Below are 19004 nucleotides of genomic sequence, written 5' to 3'. Positions count from 1 at the left end.
TTAGACATGAAAGAGTACTTAGCAACACCCTTCTATGCCCTTGTGAGGGACCCTGCTAGGGACACTGAGCTCCAGAAGGAGTAACCCAAGCACAAGCCACAGACCAAGCTGAGATTTCATTCTATTCTCACAGTTTAGATTTACAAAATGGGAGAAGCGATAAGAGTTTTGGGCACTGTGGGCTTTTTGTAAGATACAACAAATAATCAGTTACATTTTCAGTCCAAATTAATGCCATTTCTCTCAGTTAGAATCCTTCACTGGCAGTGGTAAGTGAAGAGTTAGGAAGAGTTACTGTAGAAGACTTAGGAAGTTTATCATTAAAGATGTAACACAAAAGATGGCTGAGCTGCGGTTTTAGATAAGCTTAAAGACTAGAATTTAACCCATGGAATACAGACCAACCCAAATTATGTTCACTCACTCACTCACTTACTTTTCAACAAAATTTTATTCTGATGTTTTATGTCATTTTAAAAAATATCTTTGGTGAGTGCTGTGAAGTGTGTAAACCTGGTGATTCACAGACCTGTACCCCTGGGGATAAAAATATATGTTTATAAAAAATAAAAAATTAATTAAAAAAAAATCAACAACAACAACAAAAAAATATATTATGTAACTATTCTCTGCCTTCACTGTAGGGCTTGAACTCACCACGTGGAGGTTAAGGATCACATGCTCTTATGACTGAGCAAAGCAGATGCCACTATGTAATGGTTTTTATAATCTGGAACTTGGATCAAGTGTGCTCTGCTAGTTCAGCAATTCTGCTTTTAGTCATCACTATGATATTAGACAAGTTCCACATACAATTTTGTGATTTTATTAATATCCCACTTTGTTTCTAAAGGGTTTTGAGCCATTTTACAGGGGGGAAAAAGTAAAATGGAAGAGAACATTAGGGCAAAGTTAAAAGCTGAAGGGGAAAAAAATGTGATTGAAGGTAAAATAAGCCCATAAATGGACACTGTGTGGATGTGAGAGGTAGGTTATATATCTAGGGGACCAGAATAAAAAGGGGATAAAATCAGTAAGAAAGATACTGGATTTCCCTAAAATAAGAACACAGTCTTGGGGCACCTGGGTGGCTCAGATAGTTAAGCATCTGCCTTTGGCTCAGGTCATGATCTCCAGGTACTGGGATCTAGCCCCACATCAGGCTCCCAGCTCAGCAGGGAGTCTGCTTCTCCCTCTCCCTGTGCTTGTGCTCTCTCTGTGTCTCTCTCTCAAATGAATAAATAAAGTCTTTAAAAAAAAAACTAAAAAAGCAAAGAATGCAAACTTGAATTTACAACCACAATAGTATATTATATAAATAAGGAGAATTAAGGAAAATTACTAATTTATAGATATGAAAGATTATTTCCTAGAGGGAACACTTTACCCAAGCAGCAATCATAACCTGACTTCAGGATCAACCAACTTCCTGTATATCCAAGTGTGTATCCAAAATCATATACAACGTAACTATCATAAATGAGACCAGTTAGAAATAACATTCCACAAAGTATGCATTCAAATGAGCAGTGGTGCCATTATAGGCATTATTTTAGGAAAGTATTTGCTATTTTATAGCTTCTATTCCTTGAAAGGTTTTTGGAACTTCCTTAACAACATTTATACAACAGATATTTTACTGTGTGCCAGGTGCTCTGCTAGATGTTGGATACAGGACATTCATCATGAGAGACAGTTATTTGACCTCAAAGAAATTAGAGATAGTTTGGTGGAGGGGAGACATTACTTGATTAACTATAACAAAGTTGATGCATATTTTGATTTCAGAAGAACTGGTGATCCAACTCTGAATGTTCTCAAGGCATATTCCTTTAAACACCCACAGTGTTCTTCATGTTTTTAATGGGGGTCAATATTCATTCAGAATTTAGTTTGGTAAAAAAAGATGGGAATCAAATTATCACTTAGTTTTGGTCAGACATTATGTCTAACTTTCTTGAGTGGCTCATATTAGAAACAAAGAAGATTTTACGTAAGTTGATGCAGCAAAGTAGTTTTCCAGATTAAACAGATTGCTCTCCTCAATTATAATTGAGGTGGGGAGGGGCAGAGGAAGAGAGAGAAGGAGTCTCCCCATTGAGCAGGGCGCCCACTGGGGCTCCATCTCAGGACTCTGAGATCATGAACTGCACTTAAGGCAGAGTCTTAACTGACTGAGCCACCCTGGTGCACCACCAAATTTGGCTCTAAATCAATGTTAACTGTTTTAAAAGTGAATGTTTCCTATACAACTTCACAAATATTAATTCCTTGAATAATTCCCTCATTGCATTAAACAGTTTTAAAATTCCAGCTTAGCCTATCATACAGACAAGGGCAAGATTATGGACTGAATCACAAGACTTGCTACGTAGCTTTGAAATGAGCAATGTTCAGACTTTCTAATACAAACCAACTGTCTTCTGAATTTGTGCTAAAGTCATAATCAATAAATACTCACCCAGCACCTAAAATACCTAATACATTGCTAATGCTATGAAATATTCAAAGGGTTAGAAGGTGTACTCTAAACTTTCACAACTTAACCAGATACTTGTTTTTCATTCGGAAAACACTTACTAGGTGAATACAATGTACTGGGTAAAACCCTAGTACTAGACTGTCTTTTCACTCTCTTTGCAGCAGGGACCCACAAATGTCTTCTCTATTTAAGGGAGACTATGTTTCTGGTCCCACACCTACTGGTCTATGTCTGTTGCAAGTTCAGTGTCCTGAGGGGGTTCTAATTGGTCTGATGGGTCCTCATCTTCCTTAAGCTAGAGCTCTCACACCAAACCACTTCATGCCATTCATATTTCAAACCATTCATCATTCACACTTACATGTTGGCTGCACTCAACTTGGATAACCAAACTGGTCTCATCAGTTGTGACGAGGGCAATGGGGTCAGAATAGGGCCACTTCAGTGGAGCCATTTATGGCACTTTTGATCACCAGGGGCTGTAGTTGTTGACAGATGTTCTTGGAGGGAGAAGACCCACTATCCACACACTGTGTGTACAGAGATCCACACTATAATTAATTTATGAGCAGTTGGATGTAAAATATTATAGTTTATTGAATCACTATAAGAAGTATGGATTAAATATATATTTTTTGTAAGATATGTTTTTATTTTACTTTTAGAACTATAAAATGTTTGAATGAACCAATGATGTTTGCAATTTCTCCTTTGGACAAATGAGAGAGAAAGAGGGCAGGATAGAGAGAGTCAGACAGAAAGAGAAACACTTCAGAGGTTAAGAGACTTCTGTCAAGGTTACTCAGCAGCCACAGTAGTAGAATCCAGGATTCCAGGCAGTGGGGGTCTTCTACTGCACACTCACTTCACACCTTAACCTCATTTTTACATTTGGTCTTCTTTTATTTTCTAAAAAAAAAAGAGTACAATGAAAGAAGAAAAAGAGGGGCACCTGGGTGGCTCAGTGGGTTAAGCCTCAGTTCATGATCTCAGGGTCCTGGGGATAGAGTCCTGCATCGGGCTCTTTGCTCAGTAGGGAGCTTGCTCCCTCCTCTTTCTGCCTCCCTTTCTGCCTACTTGTGATTGCTCTGTCAAATAAATAAATAAATAAATAAATTTTAAGGAAAAAAAAAAAGAAGAAGAAAAAGAACCCAGTAAGATGAGTTCTCAAATTCTCTATTTAAGTCTTCTTCCCTGAGAGCTGGCTCAGTGGAAAGTCTGAGAGGCTGTGCTGTGATTTGACTCTTATCTTCTGGAATTATCCTATTCTCTAACCTCATTCTACACTGCTGCAGGTACTAGTAACCAAAGCTGATGGTGTGTGCCATTAGACACATGGGATGCTCAGCCCATGTGCCTCAGTCATGGAGAAACACAGCAGAATGTCTTCCTATCAGCAAGTGGGTTGTTGTATCATCTTTATTCAAAGGACCACAGAGTCAAGAAGAAGATACTAAAGAAATCTTAGGTTTTGTTTGTTTCTTTCTTTCTTCTACTTCTTCTTCTTCTTTTTTTTTTTTTTTTGCTAATTCATTATGACTAAATTGGAAAGGGTTATAAATTCACGTAGTGTCAAACTGAGTGACAATATTTAATCATTTCTCTTGTCGAATTAAAAAACTCCCCCCTCCCAACAGGCAGATACACACACACACACACACACACACACACACACACACACATATTACATGTCCGGTTATTACTTTCTCTTCATATAGCTTCTTTTTCCTTACACAGTTGCTAAGACCTCATTTCTTCCGGAAAAAGGTAATAGAATTTCACCTGTTCCCTAATTCAGGTGCTAACCAAACCTATTTTTCATTTTAATTTTTTCTCAGCTATTTGAGTCATTTATATGCCAAATTCCTGTGAAAAGGTGGGGGGTAGTGCATTGGTTTTCATGCATAATTTAATTAAAACTTAATTCATCTGGTCTCAAAGTTGAACCACACTTTAGCAGAAAGATAGCCTGGACCAAAGCCCATCACAAAGAAGAATGTGAAAAACTTAAGGAACACGTAATGCAAGAAAGCTCACATCAATGCCAGATTAACCAGTGATTCACCTCACTTTGCTAAGTTTTCTTCACTCAAATCCTTAAAGAGACTCTTCTGCCTGGAAAGATGAATGTAGCTAAAAAGACAGCAAAGCAATTCACGCCCTCGATGCAACACAGTACAATCTGATTTCAACCAAGCCACCTTTAAGAAACTATCAAAGGTTACAAAAATGACCCATTAGTTACAAAGAAAAATTAAAGAAACTAAGAGTCATATTCTAGGCAGAGAAGAGATTTTAAAATGTGTGTGTGTTTAAAATCTAATTCATTCTCAGCAATTTCAGTGGCGGAAATCTTAGTGTATTAATCAAATTGGGCAGTGTAGGCTCTGTTTATCCTAAACACAGGCACGCTATGGAAAGAAAGATTAATCTGGTAAAGGCATCACTATTCTAATCGGACTGATGGGAAAACGTAGTGTGGGTGTAAGAGGCAATGTTGGGTGAATTATAGTGAAGTGATGAACTACCTTGAAGCTGAAGCAATCAAATAGATAGCTCTAAAAATTACTATGGCATCTTTATTCAACACTTTGGTGTGAGTGTCCCCGTCTTGGCCTTCTTTACAAAGAACAGAAGCACTTTGTTGTATTTGGTGAAATTAAATCTTAATAGGAGAGCCTCAGCTAAGGCTGCTACCCTTCACTTACCAAAATTAAACAGTAGACATTAATTTCCTTTCCAAGAAGGGGAGATGACATTTTGATAATATTTTCAATTTACAAAATAGTTAAAAATCCAAGAGAAGCGTTAGCAAACATTTTTTTAAATTTCTATCACATATTTCTGTCACATATCTGTGCATTGTGCACTCTTTTTAATTAAAAGTAATGTGAAACATTTGTTACTCATCCCTGTCTTCTTTATAAATAATTTAGCAAGTAATTCTTTTGTCTTCAGAAAAAGAAGATAATTGTCTCTAAATTATTATGATCGAATAGAATAAAGTCAAGATGTTTTTGTAATTGGTAGACAAGAGCAAGTAGTCCCTATTGGAGTATTCTGTTTTAACACTTTGTTTTTGTCTGATTAGATACAAATTTTATAAAATGATACTACAAAGAAGTATCACCCAAAAAGGAAAGGCAATCATAATCTCACTAGCTAAAGATAACTATCATTAACATTTTGCCCTATAAGAATGTATACATATACATATAATATACAAGTAAGCACATTCAAGTGTGTTTTTATACATATATACACATTATATATGTATGTGTATACACACACACCCACACTCACGCACCCCTTTTTTTAAAGGAGTCATACTACACAACCTTTTGAATTCAGCCTTCTTTTCTTAGAAATAAAGGCATTTTTCAAATTAATAGGTAAAGATCTTTGTTAACATTTTTAATGTCTTCATAGTTTTGTGTTTGTCTTATTTAACTTACCATATACCGAGTATTCATATTGTTCTCAACCTTTCCCCGTTATAAACAGACTGTATCTTTTCTTTTTATTATGTTCAGTTAGCCAACATATACTAATCATTAGTTTCTGATGCAGTGTTCAATGATTCATTAGTTGCATATAACACCCAGTGCTCATCACAAAACATGCCCTATTAACACCCATCACCAGGTTACCCTTTCCCCGCTCACCCGCCTCCCCTCTGTAACCCTTAGTGTGCTTTCCAGAGTCCAGAGTCTCTCATGGTTTATCGCTCTCTCTGATTTCTTTCAGGCTATATTTCTGAACTAACATCTGAAGTCATACACAAATATGAAAAATTTTATTTCCACTACGACATACTGTGAATCTCAAATACTAGATAAATGTTCCCATATGCAATGGTACTTTATACACCTTTGAAACCACAATTCTGCTTGGCACTATGTTTTTCTATTAGCTCAGAATATTTCATATTTCCCTTCCTATATACCTTTGGAGTAGTTAAGAGGTAGATACTATCTACATTAAACACACTAATTTTTGAATTGAAGCCTCCAAAGTTGAAAGTGGGGGAGAAGTGATACAACACTAAATCTACAGAACAAACATAAGCTGCTTGAATCTACTCTGTGCGCCTTCCAATGCTCTCCTGGCAGTGCTTTCCCCTCGGCACCTGGGAATTCCTTCCAGTGGGATTTCGCATTCCTGCCTCTTTTCCTTCAGCTACGGCGATCTTGGCTGTCTTCATCTAACACCTCCTTTACATTAGGCTGAAAGTGCCAGAGCACCTAATTAGTCTTACTTTGATTCTAATCACTTCCTATTCCACGACTCCTCAACAATTACACAGTTTTCACTGAGAGCTCCTTCTGTGATCTTTTGTGTATGTGGGTATCTCTGTTCTTCTCTCTACTATTAACTCTGATAATCAGAGATCCTAGACACTCTGTATTTGGAATCCCCTAAAGACAACTCATACTTTAAATAACACACATACTGAAATAGTATTTTAAACTATTTTAGCTTTTGGACACTACCAATATTTTTTCACTGAGTTGTGTAAAACAATTTTATTGTATTAATTAACTTAAAGAAAAAGGCTACTTCAGATTTTTGTCAATTTTATTAATATATTTTGAGTTTTCTTTGGAGAAAAGCTTCGAAAAATAAAATCTGTCATTTTTGAATGTTAAAAACCATTAAATTAGAGTGAAAAATGGAGTCATATGATATATAAACATTATATCATGGTTTTAAAAATGCTTGAGAATTAAAGTCAATCTTGATTTTTTTAAATTTTTTAACATACTTTTTGAAGTCCTTCTTATCAAAAATGCGTACCTTTAGATAATTTGCCCAGCTTTTGAATATAATTTTCCATACTTTGAGAAGAGATCAAATGATGGTAATACAGTTTGGAAATCCTGGGAAGAAAAAAGATCAAAGATTACCACAGAGATCTTATTGACTTTGTCTTTCTATTATTATTTCATTATAATTTATATCATATTAAATTTCTAGACAGATACTTAACTACACTTCAAGTTTCCCACCATATCTTCAAATAAGACAAAATTGTCAGTTAATTTTTATCAGCTGAAAGCCAGAAGGACTGAAGCTTCCTCAGACACATAGCTTGTCCTAGCTATGGGTAGCACTATTAAAAATCTCTGAGCGATGCAAAGGCTAGATGCACTTACCTGTCTTCAAGAAACTCACACATCTGTACTTTTTATCTTGACCTATAAGGCCCCCACATAGCTGTGCTTTGGGGTCCTTTCTGATGTGGCTTACCTTCCTCTACATTTCCCCTCAATCAGTCTTCTTTAGCAACACTTCTGTTTATTTGGACACATTTCCTCTCTGTCTTTATACTTACAGATGCCTCCATCCAGACAGCCTCTTCTCCACTTATTTCCATGGCTCATTCCCTCCTTTTATTGCATTTCTGTTCAAAGGGGCCCTCCCAGACTATCTGTATATATAAAACAGCACTCCTGAAACTTTCTATCACCTCAACTGGCCTCTATTTTCTTAATTACCCTTCCTCGATGTTACATATTTATTTATCATGTGTCTCACATGACAGCATAAGCTTCATAGGAGCTTCAGCCTTCAGCTCAGATCATGATCCCAGAGACCTGGGACAGAGACCCACATCGGGCTCCCTGCTCAGTGGGAAGGCTGCCTCTCCCTCTCCCACTCCCCCTACTTGTGTTCCCTCTCTTGCTGTGTCTTTGTCAAATAAACAATTAAAATCTTTAAAAAATAAATAAATAAACATTTGTTGACCGAATGAATCCAACAGGAAAGGTGATATACTGTGCCAAGTACCACAGCACTGATTCAAAGGAATGTTACAGGCGTTTAGAGGGGAAATCATTCTTTTACTCAGTAACCAGAGAAGCAGCATCTGATTGAGGATAAAAATGCCCTTCATGCATGTGAAGAAGGCAAATAAATTAAAGAAGTAAAGTACTAAATCAACAGTGAATATTGCAAATAACAGTCAGACCAGATAAAACTGTATGTGTCTCCTCCTACGGAAGTCTTTTCTCAATGGAGACGATTTGGGACAGTTTTTGCCTTTTTTCCCTTTAAGAAAACCCTGGAAGAAGGACCTCCACCCTGAGCCCACCTCTTTCAGAGAGGGTCGTACATTACAAACACACAAAACATAAAGGTACCAAAGAACACGCGAGTGTGTCTGCCGCCAGGGACCTGGCTCTCTACCCTGGCGCAGCCGAGCTCTGAACCCTAAGTATCTGTTTTTATGACTAATGCTATTCAGGCCCCAGGGAGCAGCTCACATCTGTTGCTCTGTGTTAGTGAAATGAAAGTGACTAAGCCCAAGTGACATGAAGGACAGTTATGCTGTAACAGACACTGCTTTCAAGGATGAAATGAATTTAAGTGACAAAGATGCTTAGATAAAAAAAAAAACCAATCAATTTGAATAAAATTCTTCCTCTTGGATAGCATAAATGCAGTAGAACTTCATATAATCGAGCATTACTTTTCTGGGGCACCAAAAAGCCATACTCTTGCTTTCTTTTATTCCAAACTGTGATTCCAGAAGTACTCAGGAATTGATACCGTATTTGCGAGAGTTGCCCTTGACACAGCAGGAATATTTTGCAACAGTAAATAGTTCAAACTACTCTTAAATTTGAATGTATGAAATTTAGGTATATGTGTGAAGCATGGTAGGATTTTTTTATGTAGGCACTTGATGAACTCAGAAACCTAGGACTGTGAATAGTTTCAGTTTTATAAATATATGTAATACTTTAAATTTCAAAAAAATAAATGAAAATATTAAATTTATCTAAATGATCTTAGTTTAAACTTTTGATATTTATTAATTATATTTATTCCTCATTTTGACATAACAGATGATTCTGAATACATAAAGTAACTCATTTTTTAGATATATAAGTTTAAATTTTTGTTTTTTACGTTTACTTTAATTGACAATTGCTAAAAATATATTCAAACTGTACATGCTTTAAATAGATTTAAATTTTCTTTTAAAATCCGGTTTATATCATTATTGATAATATAATAATTAAGATCTTGATTCTAAAAATAATAAAACTTAAAAAAAATAATGATTCTGCTGAAATACAAGAAAATAAATTATATGGAATACATAATTATGCATAACTTGCATGTCTTTATTTTATTACTCACCCAACCAACAGATAACCAAGTCATGGAAACAATTAGTAAATTCTGTTATCTTTGATTTTTTGCCAACTTTCATTCTTAATTTCATATGTAGTACTTGATGTTGTTATAAAAGTATTTTTTAATTTTTAATTTTTTAAAAAATTTTATCTATTTGACAGAGATTAAGATCACAAGTAGGCAGAGAGGCAGACAGAGAGAGAGAGAGAGAGGAGGAAGCAGGCTCCCTGCTGAGCAGAGAGTCCGATGTGGGAATCAAACCCAGGACCCTGGGATCATGACTGGAGCCAAAGGCAGAGGCTTTAACCCACTGAGCCACCCAGGCACCCCATAAAAGTATTTTAATTATGACAGAATGACAGAACATATTTATTTAACAGTTAACTTGATTTGTAACTTTTCAATCATATACTACGTGGCTTCCATTGCTCTGACCTTGGGCTCTGCAAATGGCGGAGGTGGGCCTGCTCTTCGTGTGCTTAGAGGCCTATTCAACGGACCCTCAGCTGCTGCTTCTCCAGAAACAGAGGGCTCTTCCTCCAAAGGCCTCACTTTCCAAATCAACCTTGCATCTGTCTTGTAAACCACTTTCATATTCTGAACACCCTTCTAGAAGCAGCTTACCAAACTGATAGAAATGAAATAGTGTAGTCCAAGGTTTATTTACCTCTTACATTTCAGTTAGTTGTCCACACTGACCAAAGTATTCTGGTGCTGATTAGGCTTACTTTATAGTAATTCTTTCCCTTATTATGTAAGTAATTTTTTGTTTCCTTCTCTAATACCATTAAGAATGTTCTTTTTTTTTTATTGATGAAGTTTTCATTTGGTTATTCTCTTTATTCTCTGATACCCTAGACATCACCTAATCACTGACTTTTGACAATGGTGGTATTATATAGTAGAAAGGGCTCTGGCCTGGCTTTGGAGCTATTGATTCATTTGTCAAACATGTACTGGGCCCCATGCCAAGCTCTAGCCTACCAAGAACCAAGTGGGAATCCCTGGACTACCACTTACTAGTGTTTTCAGCTTGGCTGAGGTATTGAATCTACCTGAATTTGTTTACTCATGTGGACTCTAGTTTCTGGTCCAATATGTAAAAGAGTTTGGAAGTCATTACTCCCATCATCACAACAGGAAAAGCTGAACAGATTTCAAACCAACTCTTCTTAGATCCTTCAGAAAACTGAGGTCACAGGGCAAACTTCTGCCTTGAAAGGAGGAGAGACAGGCAGGTACCAAGGTTCACAAGCTACTGGGAGCAGAAGTTCAGAAAGAGAAGTGCACCAAAGAAAGTATCACAGGAATACCTTCAACCATAACTGACAAATTTCTGGTGGCTCAGGGTGGGCCATTTGAGAGTTAAGAACTCTGAGGCACCCCATCATACTGGGGTTCCCATGCTGTCCTGAGTTTTACTACTAGGAGGCCTACCGGGTTCACACTGTGAACCTCACTCTTGCTTCCAGCAGAGGGAGGGCAAAAGTAGCCATTTGAGCTCTCTGTTCTCCTTAATAAAGCCTGTCTGGAGTGCAAATATTTTACCAGCCTGAGGGATCATCAAAGCCTGACTGATACAAAGAAAGAGAAATAAGACTTACTAAGACTGAGACTTAATCATAGGACTATGGAATTTCCCCTTCTCACAACTTACCAATTCATCATTAGGCTGCTGTGTAATAACACAGGGATCAGAGCCAAAATAACTAAAAGTCTGAGACCCCATTTAAGAGTCTCTATTTACACTCAACAAAACAAAACAAAACAAAACAAAAAAGCAGGGAGAGAAGGAAAAGGACACTGAAGAAAATTTTAGCTTTGACACAACAGCTATAGTCAACAGTGAACAGCCTAATTCCTTGGCAGAAAACATAAACATTCACACTGAAGTCCTATGTTCCTTAGTTCTTTCCACTTGATATATCATGTCTAGAGTCCAACAAAAAATTAAAACTCATGCTAAAAGGCAAACAACAAACCCCCAAAAACTAAAATCTGAAGAGACAAACCAAATATCAGAAACAGACTCAGATACGCAGAAATGTTGGAATTGTCAGACGGGGATTTAACTACGGCTGATATGCTAAAGGTGCTAATGTAAAAAGATGGATAATACACAGGAACACAAGGGTAAAGCAAGCAGAGACACAAAAGCTAAAAAAGAACCCAAGGAAACACTAAAAATCAAAAATGCTATAATAGAAATAAAAAATGGCTTTGATAGATTCAGTAGGAGCTGGACATGGCTGAGGAAAGAATCAGAGAAATTTCTAAAACTGAAATGCAAAAGGAAAAGAGAATGAAAAAGATGAACTAGCAGATGCAAGATATGGAACAGATATGCAAGAACTGTTAGACAATCACATTAGGTATAACTTATGCATACTGGGAATATCAGAAGGAGAAGACATAAAGAAAAGAAGAAGAAATGTTTGAAGTAATAATGGTTAAATTTTTTCCTAAATTAATGACAGATATGAAACCAGATTCAGAAAGCTCAGAGAACATCAAAAATTTACACCTACGCATTCATATATTCTCAAAAAAAGCCAAAGGCGGGATGGAGTGAGAAACCACCTTCCAGATAGAGGAACAAGGATAAGAATTACATTATTACATTGGACTTCTCTGCAGAAACCACGCAAGCAAGAGTGGAGTAAGAAAGTGTTAAAAGAAAATAATCACCAACCTACAATTCTGTTTCCGAAAAATTATCCTTCAAAAGCAAAGGAGAAACAAAGACTTGCAGACAAACAAATATTTCAAAAACAAATGAAGAGATTTGTCACGGGTCACCCTCCTGTGTAAGAAATACAATTTCTTTTCTAAAGAAAGAAAACTTTGAAATTATCAGAGAGAAGGAAAATGAAAGAGGTTAGAAGTGAGAAGCATTACATTACTGGGTATTTACCCCAAAGATACAGATGTAGTGAAAAGAAGGACCATCTGTACCCCAGTGTTCATAGCAGCAATGGCCACAGTTGCCAGACTGTGGAAAGGGCCAGATGCCCTTCAATAGACAAATGGATAAAGAAGATGTGGTCCACATATACCATGGAATATTATGCAGCCACCAGAAAGGATAAATACCCAACTTTTGTACCAAAATGGATGGGACTGGAGGAGATTATGCTGAGTGAACCAAGTCAAGCAGAGAGAGTCAACTATCATATGGTTTCACTTATTTGTGGAGCATAAGGAATAACATGGAGGACATTGGGAGAAGGAAAGGAAAAGTGAATTGGGGCACAGTGGAGGGGGAGACGAAGCATGAGAGACTGTGGACTCTGAGAAGCAAACTGAGGATTTTAGAGGAGAAAAGGGGTGGGGAGTTGGGTGAGCCTGGTGTGGGTATTAAGGAGGACGTGTATTGTGTGGAACACTGGGTGTGGTGCATAAACAATGAATCCTGGAACACTGAAAAAATAAAAAGATGTGAGGAATATTATAGAAGAAATAAATGAAGGTAAAATAAAGCCTTTTATTTTCATTTTTTTCTTAATTACCTTTCAGATAGCCATTTTGTTCAAAATAATAATAATATACATACATTATATATAATATGTACAATATAGAAAATATAACATATTCAGGGACTATAGTTTATGCATGAGGTAAATGAATGACTACAATACTATAAGGAATGGGGTGGGGTTTGGAATAATCTGTTATAAGGTAGATGAACTACGTATGAAGCAGTACAGAGTTATTTGAAAGTAAACTTTGATGAGTATTATTTGTGTACTCCAAAGTCTAGAGCAAACACATAGAAAATTTTTTTCAATAAGTATAACTGATATGCCAAGGGAGTAGAGAAAATGGAATCATGTAAAATGCTGAATAAAACTAGATAAGCCTGGAAGAGTGGAAAGCAAAAACAAAACAGAAACAAAAGACCAAACAAGGTAACTGATGGAAAACAGCTAATAGAGTAGACATTAATCTGACTATATTAACAATCACTTTAAATGGGAATAGTCTAAATATATGAATAAAGAGGCAAAGAGACTGTGGAAAAAAATAAGATCCAATTATATGCTGGTTCCATGAAACCTGCTTTAAATGAAAAAGACACAAACAGTTTAAAAGTAAAGGGATGGAGAAGATATACCATGTTAACATTAGCCAAAAGAACGCTGGAGTAACTATATTAATTTCAGACAAAATAGACTTCAGAATAAGGAAATTGTCAGTGATAAAGACGGGTATTTCAAAATAAAGGGGTCAATTCTCAAAGAAGACATAACATTCCTTAATGTGTATGTGTGTGACTACAGAGCATCAGAATACATGAAGCAAAACAGAACTGCAACAGAAATAGTCACTGTAGTAGTTAGAGATCTCAACACCCCTTTCTAAGTAACTGACAGATCCAGGGGTAGGAAATCAGTAGGTACACAATCGAAAAGAACAGCTATCAATCAACTCTAACTGACATTTATAGACAACAATAGCTGACATGTTCTTCTCCAGGTCACATGGAACATTCATCATGATAGACCACATTTGGGGCCATAACATACACCTCAACAAATTCAAAAGAATATACATCATACAAAGTAGACTCTTAGATCACAATGGAATGAAACTAGAAATCAGCAACAGAAAGATAGCTGAAAAATCCCCAAATATTTGGAGGTTGAACAAAATACCTCTAGATACATTTGGGTCAAAGAAGAAGCAACAAGAGAAATTTAAAAAAATATTTCGAACTAAATGAAAATTAAAGTACAACTTACCAAAAGTTGTGGGATGCAACAAAAGGAGTACCTAGGGGGAAATTTATAGCACTGACTGAACACAGCAGACATCACTAATTTAAATTCTCACTTTAGGAACTAGAGAAAGAATAAGTTAAATCTATAGTAAGCAGAAGGAAATAAAATCAGAGCAGAAATCAGTGAAACTGAATATACGAATTCAATAAAGAAAATCAACAAAACCAAAAGCCAGTTCTTTGAAAAGAGTAATATTGATAAACACCTTGCCAGGCTAAGAAAAAAGAGAGAAGACACAGATTACTAATATCAGAGATGAAAAATGGACCATCAGGACTGATTCCATGGATATAAAAAGGATGATAAAGGAATATTATGAACTCTATGATCAAAACTTGATAACTTAGATGAAATAGACCAATTCCTTAAAAGATACAATCTAGTAAAATTCACACAAGGAGAAACAGATAACCTGCACAGGCCTATATCTATTTTAAAAAACTGAACCAATAATTGATAATCTTCCCAAATAGGCCTAGATGATTTCACTGATATTTTCTACCAAATAAGGAAGAAATGATACCAATTCTGTTTAAATTATTCCAGAAAATAAGAGCAGAGGAAGCACCTCCTGATTCCTTCTGCTTCATCATCTATAAAATGGAGATACCTGTCTCGCAGGGTTGTTGTAAGGATTAACCAGGATAAAATATCTGGCACTTAGCACTAATTTTTTCCTCCCCCTTTCCTTCAATGGCTAAAGTCTATTCATAATCTACCTATTACGTTCTTTATTTCTTTATTTCAAATTAAATAAATTCCATAAACTCCCATGAGAAACTAATTATGGAGCAGTAACGAAGTGAAGCAGGACTCAGAAGACTTTGATCATAATCCCCATCAGTAAAAATATCTTGAGGGCACCTGGGTGGCTCAGTGGGTTAAGCCACTGCCTTCGGCTCAGGTCATGATCTCAGGATCCTGGGATCGAGGCCCGCATCGGGCTCTCTGCTCAGCAGGGAGCCTACTTTCTCCTCTCTCTCTGCCTGCCTCTCTGCCTGCTTGTGATCTCTCTCTGTCAAATAAATGAAATAAAATCTTTAAAAAAAAATCTTGAACAAGCACTCTGAATATATGTCTGATTGTTTGTTTTTTCAGTTTTTATTTATTTATTTTTAATAAACATATAATCTCTTTTTATCCCCAGGGGTACAGGTCTGTGAATCACCAGGTTTACACACTTCACAGCACTCACCATAGCACATACCCTCCCCAATGTCCATAACCCCACCCTCCTCTCCCTATCCCCCTTGCCACAGCAACCCTCAGTTTGTTTTGTGAGATTAAGAGTCACTTATGGTTTGTCTCCCTCCCAATCCCATCTTGTTTCATTTATTCTCCTACCCCCTTTGCCCCCCATGTTGCATCTCTACTTCTTCATATCAGGGAGATCATATGATAGTTGTCTTTCTCCAATTGACTTATTTCACTAAGCATGATACCCTCTAGTTCCATCCACGTATTCGCAAATGGCAAGATTTCATTTCTTTTGATGGCTGCATAGTATTCCATTGTGTATATATACCACATCTTCTTTATCCATTCACCTGTTGATGGACATCTAGGTTCTTTCCATAGTTTGGCTATTGTAGACATTGCTGCTATAAACATTCAGGCGCACGTGCCCCTTCAGATCACTACGTTTGTATCTTTAGGGTAAATACCCAGTAGTGCAATTGCTGGGTCATAGGGTGATTATTTGTTTTAAATTTTGCAGGTATAATACTGTGATAGCAAAATGTCATGTTAAACAGGTATACAAATGAGGTAAAACTTAATGTAAGTAGAAATTCTAACATGTTCTGCCTTCAGTCCTGTGGCTCTTCTTGTGTATGTAATTGTGGACTCCTCTAATACAATGAGTAAAGCATGACTTAACCCTGTGTTATGGTCTCACCTGGGCCTTCCACTAACATCTGAACATCTACAGTGTGTAAGTACCATGCTAGTCAGCTTCCGACTAATTGTAACTGAAACTTAGTCGTGTCTTCCCAGGAGACCTCACAGGCTAGTGGGAGAGTCAGACAACAGGCATTTATAGTTGTGTAGATAAACAGGCATTGAATTTTCAAGTACCTACACTCTCTATTCTGTAACAGAAAAAATTTTCACAAATTCTTTATCACTTTTTTTTAAAATTTAAAACCCCAAATTCTTACTTGGCCCTAGCTAACCAGTAACCGTTACCTATGGTATAGCAAAAGATGAATATGCCATTAAGAAAGCTTTGGTTTGGGAGAAAATCTGGTGCTGTTCTCATTTGTTTAAAATTTGCCTCTGATACATGAAACAGGCCACCCTGTCATGGGAAACTTTCGAGCTCGAGAAAACCACCTGCACAATACTCATGCAGTGTCACTTTTTAAAAGGGGGGGAGTGCTTTTCTGAAAAATAACCTCATCAAGAAAAACACTGGGGACAGTAATTCTAAATCCTGCCATAGCCTTTGCTTGCCAAAGCAGACAGCTTTTGCTATTAGGATGCCCAGCCAAACACAAATAATCCACTGCTAAAATGAGCTCCTTGGGACAATTTAGGAGTCTTTGGAAGTGAACGGCTCTTTGAGCTGGAATGCAGCCCAGGTCCATTTTCAAACCCAAGTCAAAATGACAAAGAGCAAATTTCCTGGGCCACTCACCCCCTAAGTGTAAGATTACTTTAGGTTGGCAGCTGGGCTGTTTATCTAGTTATTTAAGGTTTTCACCAGATACTCACAACTGAGTACTTAAACAACCCGCTTCAGTGTTGGTAAGCAGGACAGTCCTGATAACATTACAACGCACAAAATCTCCGAGATTGGAAGGACAAGACAGAAATCAAAGGTTATACATATACTGTTCAACTTAAAATATTTTTTTAAATATTCAAAAAATAGCTCTAAAGCATTGCAAAGGTTTTTCTTAGAACTTAAAAAAAGGGGGCGTGCAAAGAACTTTTAGCTGAATACTTAATTCATATTAACTGAAAATACTTCCTGAATGAGACCGCAATTAAGTCTAGTTTGCACGTGGAATTTTCCATAGTCTTCAAATGAGAGTTTGTAGGCAGGCTTAAAAGATAGCCTGGCATTATTCCCGTACAATCAAACTTTGCTCTCATTACATGTGGAAGATGCTATGATGACAAGAGCATTTCTAGTTTTGACAAAAGAGTATGGTTAAAAGTTGTAGGAGTGGGGCACCTGGGTGGCTCAGTGGGTTAAAGCCTCTGCCTTCGGCTCAGGTCATGATCCCAGGGTCCTGGGACTGAGCCCCACATCAGGCTCTCTGCTCAGCAGGGAGCCTGCTTCCCTCCTCTCTCTCTGCCTGCCTCTCTGCCTACTTGTGATCTCTGTCTAATTAATAAATAAAATCTTAAAAAAAAAAAAGTTGTAGGAGTTAGTGTCTTCTCCCTGTTCACTCTGCAGTTTCAGGAAAACATCTGAAAGTGTTCTCTATTATTTGTGTTCTTCTCAATCTCACAGTGTTAGAATTTATCATGTTATTCTTTCAATTAAACCATTTGTTCTCAAAGAAACCATTTCTAGCTGACCCCAAGTTCATGATGCATTGTCAATCTGAACGTGGAAAGAAAACCAAGTTCATGTGTATATTACATTAAGATTAGCATACCATGGGCGGTATTTGCAACTGTGGTTTGAAAACTTACGATTTCTTCCCTGAGGTAGTATCGCTTTGGAACCAAGCTGCCTGAGTTTGAAATCCAGCTTCATTCTTAAGAGTTCTGTGATCCTGGACACCTAATTTAACCCCTGCAATTCTTATCTCCTCATTTGAAAGAGATAAGATGAAATAACATGAAAATAGTAACACTTTACTCAGTTGTTAAAATGATTGAGTCCATACGTATAAAGCATTTAAAACAGTGTCCGGCATATAGCAAGGACTTGATAAGTGTTAGCTATTTTCAAAACTAAGAAATTCTCAGATACCCTAAAGAGTGGGGTGGGTGGAGGGAATAGTTGTGAATGAATAACCTTTAACAGCTGTTTATTCAAAGGTTATTTATATCTGACTTTGGTATACACATTCCTACTTTTCATTTCAATTGGGTACATCCAAAATCTAGTATTATATATTTGAGTTTCTGCTGAATCTTTTTCTATTTTTATGTACCTTTCTTCTCGGTGGATATATCTTTCTTCTTAGCTACAGTTTTAATAGTTTTATCTGTTTTCTTTTATTTAGTTCATGCTCCTCCTCCATCATTGTAGCCTTGGTTATAAATGCACAGGTGGGAAATGGCAGGCCAGATATGTAAAGTGAAAGGTACGTAACGGAGTTTCTTGTATGACCAGTTCATTCCATTATGGTATCTGTGTATTACGGCCACAATAAGAGAGATATAGGATGTAAAGATCTTATCAGAAGGAATAGATCAAGATAAAGAAATATATTTGTACATATAAAATGTGGCCTTATCCACTTAATTTCAACTAAAAACAGTAAAAATGTCATCTAAATAAAAGTCTCTGAAATGGAACATCCAACTTGATATAATGTTGGTATTCAGAATGATCTGCGTAGCTTTTTAGTTGGTTTGGTAACAAAGCTAATGATACCAGGGTAAGAGATTCCAGGAACATTATTTTCATA

The 19004-nt window shown here is 36.7% G+C and overlaps 1 protein-coding gene across 3 annotated transcripts in view; it reads right to left on the bottom strand.

The window, feature by feature from the left end:
* Positions 1 to 3567: 3567 nt before the first annotated feature.
* SPATA17 (spermatogenesis associated 17) overlaps positions 3568 to 19004 on the bottom strand; it is a 182541-nt gene continuing 167104 nt past the window's right edge. Inside the window, exons 10-11 of one of the 3 annotated variants that reach the window (XM_032317202.1) lie at positions 7280 to 7362; positions 3568 to 4021 (exon numbers count right to left, since the gene is read on the bottom strand). In XM_032317202.1, the coding sequence (XP_032173093.1) occupies positions 7282 to 7362 (81 nt within the window). In that variant the 3' untranslated portion in view covers positions 3568 to 4021; positions 7280 to 7281. Of the gene's footprint in view, positions 4022 to 6617; positions 6709 to 7177; positions 7363 to 19004 lie in introns of those variants that run through there. The other 2 variants (XM_032317204.1, XM_032317203.1) reach the window with 2 other exon arrangements.

This window comes from Mustela erminea, chromosome 17 (genome assembly GCF_009829155.1).
Source record: "Mustela erminea isolate mMusErm1 chromosome 17, mMusErm1.Pri, whole genome shotgun sequence".
NCBI lineage: Eukaryota > Metazoa > Chordata > Mammalia > Carnivora > Mustelidae > Mustela > Mustela erminea.
Note: the sequence above shows the minus strand (reverse complement) of the source record. Positions and strands in the feature narration are given on the sequence as shown.